Source organism: Patella vulgata, chromosome 3 (assembly GCF_932274485.2).
Source record: "Patella vulgata chromosome 3, xgPatVulg1.2, whole genome shotgun sequence".
Classification (NCBI taxonomy): domain Eukaryota; kingdom Metazoa; phylum Mollusca; class Gastropoda; family Patellidae; genus Patella; species Patella vulgata.
In genome coordinates this window covers 25,411,192-25,424,681 of record NC_065881.2, presented here as the reverse complement: position 1 = coordinate 25,424,681, position 13,490 = coordinate 25,411,192, and the positions used below count along the sequence as shown (strand labels likewise).

At 38.1% G+C, this 13,490-nt stretch overlaps 1 protein-coding gene across 1 annotated transcript in view; it reads right to left on the bottom strand.

Annotated features, from left to right (window-relative positions):
* Positions 1–2,413: 2,413 nt before the first annotated feature.
* The window catches only part of LOC126814781 (thyrotropin-releasing hormone receptor), an 85,218-nt gene continuing 74,141 nt past the window's right edge, over positions 2,414–13,490 (bottom strand). The window contains exon 6 of the mRNA XM_056099683.1: positions 2,414–3,038. Within this exon, the coding sequence (XP_055955658.1) occupies positions 2,938–3,038 (101 nt within the window). The 3' untranslated portion in view covers positions 2,414–2,937. The remainder of the gene's footprint in view (positions 3,039–13,490) is intronic.

The following is a 13,490-nucleotide window of genomic DNA, read 5'->3' as shown; positions in this document are numbered from 1 at the left end:
AATGTCCTTGAAGCTATTGGTGGCAAATAATCCTTGGTGTCAGCTGGTCTTTAAGTTCAACACAATACCATGGTGTCTTTTGCGCATCCGATTAAACAGAGGAGTTGCCGGTGGATCAAAGTAAATACAGACAGACAACCGAATCACCCGTCTAGGGAGTGCGCTAACAAATAAGTGTGATGAGGGGATTAGTTTTATTATCGAGTGTTGGGGGGGGGGGGGGGTCGTTATACCATATATAATTAACATACAGATATTATGATTTGACAAATTTTTATTCGGACTACAATTGTAAAAGATAATAAATAGTTCACCACTAACGAGGGATCGCGCAAGTCCACAAACAAACAAACTTCAGAACTTACAGGAAAGAACAAAGAACACACAACAATGAATTGAAGTGGGTATACGTCTGATTTGCTTGAACATTTACTTGCTATTAATTTTGTTTCTGTAGTCGACTTTCGCAAATGTTGGAAACGTCAACATAAAACTGGACATTGGTATTTCTTTGAAAGCGTATCACAGTATTTCAGACATATTCTTGGGACTATATTCCACTCGGGATTTACGCGGCTATATCGGATTGGCCAGAAAAAACGACTACATTGTTTAAAGTGGTGTAATTCAAAAAGCATTGTACCGATAACATTAACATGTAAAACTGATGTGAGCGCGATATGACCCCTCAGTCCGATAGAGCATGATTTGACATTCTTTTTTAAAACACATTCATTCCATGGTAACATTATTTGAGAAGTGGGCATGCAATTTGGAATGAAGTTGGGAACATCCGTATTGTACCATATGTGAAATGTGAATGATATAGGTGCAATGCTTTTTAAATAACATCACAGTAAACAATGTAGAGGATTGATTTCATGACTGCATTTGCTGGTTCTCCGGGGGCTTACAATGTCCGTGTTTTGTCTTATTTTGTGTCCTCGTGTTTATTTGCATTTTAATGAAATACCGTATGATACTGTATTTCATTATTGCATTTCGTAGTCCTTTTTTACGTTTGGATGCGGTGGGGTACGCCGATACATATTGTTATGTCATATAATTTGTTAATACTGCTTTGATTCCAGCCAATGATCACACGTGTTACATAATCAGAAATCACATCAAGGATTCGCCATGCCATAAAGCAAGCACACTTCCAGAGTACAGTTCTACACAGGAACTTGCAAATATAATTGTTAAAATACGATATGATATATTAGAAATAAAATCAAATGCTCAATCTGTGCCGTCATATAGAAACAAATCAGCAGCATTGATGTCGTCATTCACCAATCTGACTCAAGCGCAAATTAAGCTCGTCATAATCAGAAAGTTTTTCTAAAACATGTGATATAGAGATGATACCTACACAACTATTGAAGAAACACGTTGATCTATTTGTACCCATTATATCGGAAATTATTAACCGATCTCTTTCATCTGGTCACTTTCACCCGGAACTAGCAAAAGCCATTGTTAAACCATTATTAAAGAAATCAAACATGGATCCAGATAGTCAGTAATATATCTTACATTTCAAAACTACTAGAGAAGTGTGTACTACATCAGTTAAATTATCATATTTATTCCAACAACCTTGAAACCCATTACAATCAGCCAATGTGATTAAAACACAGTAAATATACACTTCAAATTGTATTTTTACCTTAAAATCACTGGCAAAAAGTTGCCAGTAAAATCACTGTATTTTAACACTGACTTGTAAATGTAGCCCTAAATGGTAGATTTAGATTTACAAACACAACGTAAATTTACAGTGATTGTGAAATAACTTTAAGGTAAATTTACAACCACAGTGTAAATTTACAGTGAGTGTAAGGTAACTTTGGGGTAAATTTACAGTGAATGTAAATTTACCTCACTTTCTGTTTACAAGAACAAGTTATTTTATACTCACTGTAAATTTACATGTCGTTTGTAAATTTAAATCTACCACTTATGTGTAATTTTACAAGTCACTGTTAAAATACAGTCAGTTTAGTGGCAGCTTTCTGCCAGTCAATTTACGGTAAAAATACACAAATATTATTTACAGTGTAGGGGTCTTTCTTAAAGAGTGGTCCTCTGATGACGTCATAACATGTTGGTACGTTTCATAGCATGTATGGGAGATCAAAGGAAATAACATCCCAAGGTGTTTAAGTACAAAATATAGAACTTTTGTCTCACAGAAAGTCTTGAGTGTATGACAGAATATTTCTTAAAATTAAATCCAAATGAAACAGAACTGTTAGTAATCGGAGCAAAAAATCTCGAACTATTGATGTTCTATTATATATATGGAATCGGAAAAATTCAACGCTATCCCAATTATGAAAATAAAGAAACATTGATCACAACTAAACTAGATTACCACAATGGTTTACTACATGGCTTACCAGACCATCAGATTAACAAACTGCAACATGTTCAAAATTCAGCAGCTCGACTCCTCACTAAAACTAGAAAACATCAACACATCTCCTCTATATTGCAATTCCTACACGGCGCCTAACACTAGAAAACATCAACACATCTCCCCTGTATTGCAATTCCTACATTGGTACCTAATTCCGCAAAGTTTAAGTTACTGCTTTTCGTCTCCAAAGCGTTAAACGGCGAAGCTCCATCTTATATAAAACGTCTTGTTGAACCCTATAATACAAGCAGAATTCTCCGTTCTTAGAAAAACATCTTCTAAAATCTCCAACCATTAACTTAAACTTCCAAAACGTGCCTTTTCTTAAGCTAGGCCTTTCTATGGAATAAACTACCAGCGTTAATGGAATTTTGCTTCGGTATTAACGTGGTTTATAAATGATATTATTATCATATTACACTGAAAGCTTGTATAGTCGTTCGGATAATACGAAAAGGTGAGGTTCTTTAGTGTACAATGCGAGATAGAGAATATTCCTGGATAGCGGCGTTTCAGTTTACACTCCAATTCCTACCACCAAAGGATCTTTCATGTGCACTACTACGAACTATGGCCGCCTGTCTGCAGGTCTCTGGTTTTTGACAACTTGGCTCTGCAAATTAAAGAAATATAAAAGTGAGTCAAGTACCCCCACCCACATCTCTCCTTGGAGATTTATAATAATGGAATATCTTGACTGCTATTAATTTATCTTATGTTTACACTGTAAACATTATGTGTGGGAAAATGGATATTAAAATAATTATTTGATGGCCCACGGAATTAGTGAATAATTTCAGATCAAACTTTAGATTTAACTCCAGATCAAGAAACGTTACCTAGGGATTCTAAACCTGTCATTCGATTTACTCAATCATTTTACATCCTGAAGATCGGTAATTTAATTGAAATAAGTGATTAGATAGTTACGTGCCGCGATTAAGATTTGAACAGAAAATATTGGCTTTGGAACATGTGAGATAGCGTGTAGTACTATAGTTCATGTCAGAGGCAGAGAGAATCATAGCAATACACTTAAAATTAGTTTAAGGGGGCGGTTTGGTATTATGTGAGACTTTGAATTAAATAAAATACTATCGATCCTAGCGCAGTTATCAATTTAGTTGTTAAATGTCTTTGTCTCTACTGTAACCCAGCAAATGGCGACGCCCTTTGTTAATAATATAATGATAGCTTTTAAAATAGTTTCTCAATTGAATATGAGTTCCATCTATATTTCATGACTTAAAGAAACATAAGTTAAGAGTTTTATAAAGAGTTGGCCATTCTTGCTATAATAATTCAAATATAGATGATAAAAAAAAGAAAATGTGGAAAATTTCAGTCAAATTACTTTGTTTTGAACGGAATTGTCACTGTTGGAAGTTTGGACTAGAAATAGGCATCAATTGTGTTTGCACCGTCAGTGAGAATTGGCGATCATTTGATTGACAGACGATAACTCCACCTACATATTCTTGATTATCAAGTAACATGCTCAATTAGCAGGCCTTGCATTACCAGTTTTCGGTAGTGACACCAGCGACTAATGGTAAACGTTAGCTTGGTCCGCTATTTATTGATTTAATTTTAAATGGATGACTGTTTAAATCTGAACTGTATCCAAGCCCTCCGTGGGTCTACAGAGTTGATTTTGAGCTTTTCGATTTCGAGTAAATAAAGATTTATTAATAATTTCTATAACATCTGAAGCCTAAATAAAGACTTGCAATAAGGAGATTTAGCTCTTGCATAATGTATGTTTAAGAAAAAAGCCAATAAAAGAAATGCTCTTGACGAAGTAGACTGTGACCAGATTGAATTTATGGGTGTTTTGTGTAAAGAGTTGCCAAAAACGTAGAGTCTACCAGATCAAATCTGATGACAAATAAAGGAAGTCCGTGACATTGTTGTGAATAAAAAATAAAGATAACAATGGCTGCTATTACCTAGTAACTCCAAACGTATAATTGAAAGAAACATATCACATTTCAAACCCTTGACTAAACAAAACATAGGTAACCAGAGCGTCTTCCTCGTTTCAAAGATCAAACGGGTTCTAGAATCGAATATCGGTCTTGGTATTAAAATCTTAAAATCTTAAAGCCAAATCGTTCACATATAATTGAAACGTCAAAAGTATGTAATTAAAATCATATTTGAATAAGGGAAGACATTCGTGTAGAATGGTCGGACTTGTATAATATAAAAAAATATATACTCTTCAAAAAAAAGTAGGGGGTATTCAGAAACGATACAAAACTGCGGAAATGCACTGCTGTGTTTATTAGAGGTAACCAGTGTATGTTAATAACAGGCCAATTGCCTACACATGAACATAAACAGTTCATATGGGCGGCTTATCTGACGGCCCCATTTCACCCGCAAAGAGATACACCGTTAAAAGTGAAAATTGACGTTTTTGATTTTTGTCTTAATAATGAGTAATTGCTCCACCAATCCCCAAACATTCAGCAATTCGTCGTGGCATGCTCCTAATCAACCGCCCAATCACGATTTGGGGCAATCTGACCCACTCCTCTTGCAGTGCCATGGCCAATCCTTGCAGTGTTGTCGGTTGACGTTGACGTCGACGAACACGTCTCCCGATCAAATAAAACGTAACACACTAACGCAAAGATATGCTAAACAGTAAATTTTATGCAGGAACCGATAGGAAAGCAAACATGGATAGGATAAACCAGCAAGCGGCAGTTTTCATCAACCCTTCCTTCAAGTGTCAAATTTGACAATGAACCACCCACGTGTATGGCGCTATTGCGTGTCGCACATGCAGCTGAGTGGTTCTATTGCCATTGGAGCGATAAGTTCTTCATCTGTGAACATACTCTCAAAGCATGCCAAGTGTCCATGACTATTTATCATATCACAACCTGCATAGGTATTTGCATTTCAATATCCCCCACTTTTTTTTAAGAGTATTTATAACTGTTATCACTATGAAGATAGTGGTGTGAAATCAATAGACCACAGTAAACCACATCTGAAGTTATAAAGATGATGGGTTTGATTGTGTACAATATACACGGTATATGGTTTTATAAATATATATGTAAATCTTATGCTGTTATTTTTGGTCGTTATATGTAGATCAAATAATTACAAATAGCTCAGACTGAATGGACGGCACTAATTACAGCCCCGATTATCCATGGTGTACAGCTTTAAAGGCTAAAAAGTGTGATGTGACCTGAGAACTGAAATGAATGAAAACTACACGAGCTTTCTAATCTGACCATGTTCAACTATTTAATCCCCACGAAATAACATCAGTTATTCCTAGACTTTACCAAAAAAATCAGTTGATAATGCAAGAACTAATACCGAATTCTGAAGAAAAAAAGATAAAAAAAAATCACTGAAAAGAATCCCGTCGAGAATCAAGTAATGAAAAGGTTTTAATGTTTGATTTACATCACATAAAAATCTTTTGTGGTCGTTTCTATGATTTTGTACGACTGAATCCGTTACTGTAATTACAGATTATATGACGAAATGAAATGAAAAATAAAAAGAAATGGGGTTAACGTCCTACTGTTCTGCTCCGAATTGGGCTAATGAAGACGGACATACGTCATACAGTGTGCTATGAAGGAAATTTTTGCCTGGACAGCGGGACTACGGCCTACTCTTATATCGAATTCCAACTGTCAAGGGATTTTTTACGTGCCCGCCAATGAGTACACGGGACCTCGGTTTTTCGTCCCATCCGAATGACTAGACAGCTGTCCTTGTTAGGCCGTCCGTCCTGCATCACTGACCAATTCCACACTCATACAGTTGATTATATATAGTATCGCCATCGAGGCAGTGCTTGTGTCATGATGGCTACTTATGACGAGGAAAGGACTGTGGCCAAAGGGGCGAAACAGAGTAAGCGCCACAATTCAGAACCAAAAGATGTACAAGTAGCTCGAAAAAAACAGTTATCAATGAGAATGTTCTTTCAACCTAAACCTGTAACTAACGCATCTCCTGTTCATGCTGAAGGGACGTCCTGTTTAGTCGAATCCACATCAGCCGTATACACTGACAACGCCGAGTTGTCGGTTGATTTAGAGATACCAGTGTTGGCAGAAGGGCGCAAAGACGATGGGAATACAACCGAAGTGATACCAGTAACATTTCTATCCTCTCCGCTTCATCAACCATTTGACAGGACATTTCCGAAACACCAGTTTGGAAGCTAGTATAGAGCTTTTGTACCATCTCGGTTCAAGAAGTATCCGTGGTTACACTACTGCGAAATGGCTGATATGGTCATCTGCTACCGCTGCATCAAATCACCTCTTCTAGGCTGTACTAAAAAGGATGATAGGTTCTTAAAGACAGGGTTCGGTAATTGGATAAAGGCGATTGAAAAGTTTGATGAACACCAAAAAAGTTTGTCACAGGGCTCCTCAAAATTCTTGGTAATGTACTTTTTTTTTTTAGCGCGCCAGGGTCTACCGTTAAGGGGCGACGACGACCAGGAAAGCAATCTTTGGCAATTACTAAAACTCCATGAACAGACGGATCAAAGTGTTCAGGATTGGTTGAAAAAACCTACCGATACTTACATTTCAAAAGATATTCAAAACGAGCAACTTCAAATTATGGCACTCGGCGTTTTAAGGTGTATGGTATACAATCATGGGTGATGAGGCTGTTGATGTTTCAAACAAAGAGCAGTAGTCGGATTCGGTTTGTTACCTAATTCCCATCCGTCGGTTTTTCGGGTAGAAATCATGGAATAAGCTTTATTTTGTAGGTTTTGATGTTTGATTACAAAAAAATAATGTTGACATTTTTTTCTGAGTAGGTATTCATGGTATGGGAGGTCATTATTTGAGGGTAGCCATTTTGCGATAATATTCCAACTTATTTTATTATTTTCACCTTATTTATAATGTTATCGACATATCAACTGTGATTTGGCAATGTATTAATATTGACAGGGTTCATGACTATACTTCAGATTGTTTTCCATCATTTCAGTATGATATTTCCAAGATGGCGACCATTTTTGGCGGAAAATCGGACGATGTGCTGATTTCGATTAAGTAGTAGTGCTTGGTGTCAATATATATGTTTTCATGGCCACAGATTCCATTCCTGACATTTACAACCTTGTAAAATGATCACATGTTCATATACTTAGCATATTTCCAAGATGGCGGTCATTTTTGGCGGGAAAATAGGACCATGTGCTGATATTGATTAAGTAGTCGTCGTTGGTGTCAATATATATGTTTTCAAGGACACAGAAGCCATTTCGGTTAGTAACAACTGTGTAAAATGATTATTTTGCACATTTACAATATGACGGCCATTTGTTTGGCGGGAAGATGGAACGATGTGCGGATATTGAATAAGTAGTCGTCTATAGTACCAGGATATATTTTTTGGGGAGCAGATTCCATTTTTGCCGTTTACAACTGTGTAAAATTACCACATGTTCACATATTTAGCATATTTCCAACATGGCTTTCATGTCGGGCGGGAAAATGGGACGATGTGCTGATTCCGTTTACGTAGTCGCGTTTTTGTGTCAATATTTGTTTTTCGGGGGCGCAGATTCGATTTCTGCCATTTACAACTGCGTGAAATGGTGGTATGTTCACACATTCAGCATATTTTTGTTTGTGGCAGAACGTTTTCTAAACACATTATACTGTAAAGGTTTCTGAATCCAATTCTGCTATGTATAAGCTTGTAGCATGTTCCTGGAAGCCTGTGCCGAGTTTACCCATTAGGTATATTATCCAACAATGTTGTAGTTGAACTCCACATGTTCGTTCTACAATCATCTTGGAAGTCAGTTGATAACATAATCTATGCTATGAGGGCTTCTTAGCAAGTATTTCATTTACAGCCACGTCCCCACCACTATCATCCACGTTGCTGCCAGGCTGGAACGAAGCTCCTGGCCATATGCTTGCTATGCTGTTACGACCTTTATGTATATATAGGGAAGATACTGAGCCTCGTACATCAGCTCCAGTCTAGCACCCAAAGAGGAAACCTCAAGAAAACTATGAAATGTTCTTGATTGCTTGACTGTTGGTTGTTTTCTGCTTTGAAAGTGAATGAGGACGGGTGAGCATGGCACAGTCTCTATAAGCGTGACGAGAGAACGCCTTACGCCTGGTAGGCATGTCACTGGTGTATGGTGAGAAAGTATCCCGGTCTGACTGGTAACCGCGAGATCATGGTGGGAACACTTTTCGCGCAGCCAGATCTTGGCTATGAGCGTAGAAAGATATTGTAGTAAGCGCTTGGTGTGGTCGTTGCAGGCGCATGATGGGCACGTGGCGTAAGCACTATGCTGCCGCTATGCTCTTTTTGCCTTTATGCCAGGAATAGGCTTTACTTTCCCAGGAAAATCGATGATAAATAAATGCTAATAATGTGTTTAGTAAAATTTCCACCATCTTGGAAATATGCTAAATTGGTGAACATACGACCATTTTACGTAGTTGTATATGACAGAAATCGAATCTGCCTCCCCGAAAACATATATATTGTCACCAAAGACGACTACTTAATCGAAATCAACCCATCGTCCGATTTTCCCGCCACAAGTGGCAGCAATATTGGAAATATACTAAATATGTAAACATGTGATCATTTTACAAGGTTGTAAATGTCAGAAATTGATTCTGCGTCCCCGTAAACATATATATTGACACCAAACACGCCCACTTAATCAAAATCTGCACATCGTCTCATTTTCCCGCCAAAAATGCCCGCCATCTTGGTAATATGCTAAGTATATGAACATGTGATCATTTTACAAAGTTGTTAATGTCAGGAATGTCATTTGTGACCCCGAAAACATATATATTGACACCAAACACTACTACTTAATCGAAATCAGCACATCAACCGATTATCCCGCTAAAAATGGGCGCCATCTTGGAAATATCATCATGAAATGATGGAAAACAATCTGAGATATAGTCATGAATGCTGCCAATATTAATACATTGCCAAATAACAGTTGATATGTCAATAACATTATAAATAAGGTGAAAAAAAAAATAATTTGGAATATTATCGCAAAATGGCTAGCCTCAAATAATGGCCTCCCATACTGTGAAGACCTACTCAAAAAAAATGTCAACATTGTTTTTTTGTAATCAAACATCAAAACCTACAAAATAAAGCTTATTCCACGATTTCTACCCGAAAAGCCGACGGATTTACATTAACGATCGGACTACAGCTTGTAATCTGCATCCGTTGGATCAATGACCAGTTGGGGGTAGAGGAAGCATTCATTGGAATGTACCATGTGGATAACATCAAGTCTGACACGTTAGTGGCCGCTATAAAGGATGTGCTCCTTCGACTTAACTTTTCAATGGCAGACGCCAGGGGGCAGTGCTATGATGAGGCTGCTAACATGGCAGGTTGTAAAACCGGGGTAGCCTCGCTAATCCAAATGGAAGCACCAAGGGCTGTTTTCACACATTGTTATGGTCATAGCCTACAGCTAGCTATAAGTGATACAATGAAAGGTATCAAAGAAGCAAGGGATGTTTTTGACATTATACAAGAAATAACAAAAATAACAAAGTTAATTAAGTACTCTCCTAAGCGCAACACACTCATGGACAAACTAAAACGACTCCTGGCTCCCGACACCCCAGGTTTCCGAGTCCTCTGTCCAACACGCTGGACGGTTTCCGGCAATTCCTTGCAAAGCGTCTTGGATAACTACGACGTGTTGCGATCATTATGGCAGACATGTTTAGACGAAAGGGTACTTGAGTCCGATGTTAAGGCAAGACTCATTGGAGTTCAACATCAGATGGAAACCTTCTCGTTTTATTTCTGTACGAAAGCAGCATGTCTTGTTCTAAAAATGACAGACAATGTTTGTTTCGAAAACATTGCAGCATGGATACATGTCAGCGTCTGATGGCCAGGAGTTAGCCAAAGGTACATTACTGGCACTCGAAAAGATGAGATCAGACACTGAGTGGGATGCATTTTGGAATTTCGTTTGTCAGGAAACCACAAAACTAGGACTTCCAACTCCCACTTTACCATGATAGAAAAGAAGACCTTGCAAAGCGTCTTGGATAACTACGACGTGTTGCGATCATTATGGCAGACATGTTTAGACGAAAGGGTACTTGAGTCCGATGTTAAGGCAAGACTCATTGGAGTTCAACATCAGATGGAAACCTTCTCGTTTTATTTCTGTACGAAAGCAGCATGTCTTGTTCTAAAAATGACAGACAATGTTTGTTTCGAAAACATTGCAGCATGGATACATGTCAGCGTCTGATGGCCAGGAGTTAGCCAAAGGTACATTACTGGCACTCGAAAAGATGAGATCAGACACTGAGTGGGATGCATTTTGGAATTTCGTTTGTCAGGAAACCACAAAACTAGGACTTCCAACTCCCACTTTACCATGATAGAAAAGAAGACCTGGTAGATTTGAGTATGGCACAGCCGGACCAGTATATCCAGCCACGCCCGAATGTCACTTTCACCGAATATGGAATGAAATCTTTGAAACAGCAAAGGAGGGTATCAAACGACGTTTCGACCAGCCTGGTTACCAAGAGCTTAAAAACCTCGAAAATTTATTACAAAAGGGTGCAAATGGCGACACGATCGAAGAAGAGATTCAAACAGCGGTCAAGACTTATGATGGTGATTTCGATGCCCGCTATTTGCTGGTGCAGATGACGTATGTAAAAGCGCAGTTGGAAGCCCACAGTGGAAAGGCTACGTGGAGGGATGTTCTGGGCTTAGTGGAAAAATGTCTATTCCACAGAGAATCATCGTATCAGAGGTAGTTAAAGTCCTCAAGTTACTGTTGCGGATTCCTGCCACTAATGCCATCGGTTTCAGCCTTGCGCCGTTGCAAAACGTACCTGAGATCGACGATGAATCAAGCGCGCTTAAATCACTGCTTGCTGCTGCACATACACAAAGAGCTTACTGACTATCGATCTGATAGAAGTCGCCAACGAATTCGTAAACAATGAAAACAGGCTGCGGGTATTTGATCGTTTTAGGAATCCTTAGGTATTGTAGAAACATACACCGATTTACAGTTTAAAGTTTCCATAAACGTATCACATTTTATTTTATTGGCCACAACTGATAGCAGAAAATTATTTGATAGATACGGGACGCAAGAAAAAAATGTGAGAAAAATGCGATCCCGTCCGACTTTTTTCGTATTACCTTATCTGTCATAGATACAACGTTAATTACCCAGCAGAAATATCTGCGGGTGGATAACAAAGCTGAAGGTGAAAAAGGTGCTCAGAAATCGTAATGTCAAGCCTATAAGCTGTAACCGCAGCATGAACGTATCTCCACCGCATATTATCCTATTCGAAAGAAAATCAGATCTTTCACGGACAAACTAGGTTCCGCTAACACAACCTTCAATGTTTCCAACCTACTCTACCCTAGGGTAAACAGACACTAATTCATGAGTTGCTCTACGATTTCGTGTGTGAAATTTGTATCAAAGACCTTATGGTTTGGCCCTGACGACTTGAGGTTTACCTCAATACCCAACGGATGGGAGCCATAAGGGATAATCCCGGGTTAACGCTAGTTAGACATACCTACGTGAAGGGATGTCGATTGGTCTGGAAGGTGGCGTTTTTCTTTTTGGGGACAACCAATGACGTCTCCTACCCGTGTTAGTCTAAGAATACAATAAGGCTTCTCTGGCAAGTTTCTTGGGAGACACTTCTTATCTTCGATATTATCCAAGTCAGTAGCCTTAAGGTAGTTAAGCCGAAAGAACGAATCAGTTAATCGCAACCACCCAACTAGGGGCGGGGGGTTCTTCAGGGATCAGTATAAAGATAGCAGGGGTTTTTTTCTTATGAAAGTCTACTTCTTGCTTTAAATAAAATTACAAAAACTAGCAACTAGAAAGATAATAATTAAATATGTTTAAATTCTGTGTTAAAGTCGGAATTTAGCGCCTCTTTTTTCTTTGTTAACATCAGGCCTTAAGATCTAAATGAAAAGTTACATGGCTGAAATTACCTGGAAAAGTGGGTTGTCTACTTGCGGCCAAATTATTGGGGGGGGGGGGGAGCTTTCTCCGCCGGGCCCGGTTCTTCATCTGTAAACATACTCCCAAAGCATGTCATTGTCAAGTGTCGATGACTATTTATCATATCACTACCTGCATAGTGTTATTTACGTTTCTTACATCTTTGGTGGTATGCGACTTTAACTTGTAATATGCGGCTAGTCCATAATAAAAAAGAAACGTTATCGGCACAAAACTCTTTCTGTGTATTGTTTATTTGAATCAGTGTGCAAACGGCTGAAGTCACATAAATCTATTACAAAATGAAGACGGGTATATTAACGTTTATTGTCTATTAGAATCAATGTAGGCAAGGGTCTGATACAATTCCCAGAATGGGAAACATGAATAGGGGATCAATGTCGTATATATTACGATCAGCTCTATGCAAGAAGTGGAAGATTTAGTGTATCGAAGTCGCTCAGGTATAAACTGTAATTATATTCCACAAAATTGTGTCCTGTGTATGTCCAGCTCAATTACTAAAAACATTGAAACAATTTATATAGGGTAATGCGTGACTGAATGAAAAGGGGCCTTCAGTACATTACAATATCGCGCTTTAATGCTTCAGTAACCTAAAACATAGATTGTTATGGGCCTTAAATAAGATTATTTCTTTACCAAAATACTGAAGGATGATTTTCTATAGACTTACTTGTGTAAAATGTCTTTTGAAAATAAAAACAAGTCATCTGCGATGAATATATTCCTGACCAAACCAAGTTTTAAGCCTATTTGTACGTGTCAAATTGCACATTTTTATGCTATTTCTGACTATTATATTTAATTGAAAGTCTGTTACATCCATTGTCCCCTGGGATCTGAAGAATTAAAGTCACCCAGTCACCTTGTGGATAACCATATGTCTATTTCAAGTTGTGAAAGAATTCGTTAAACGGCGTGTATGACAGATCCGTCGACACCTCGTCAATTACATGAAGTCTCATGTAAATTACAGTTAACCTTAACATACGA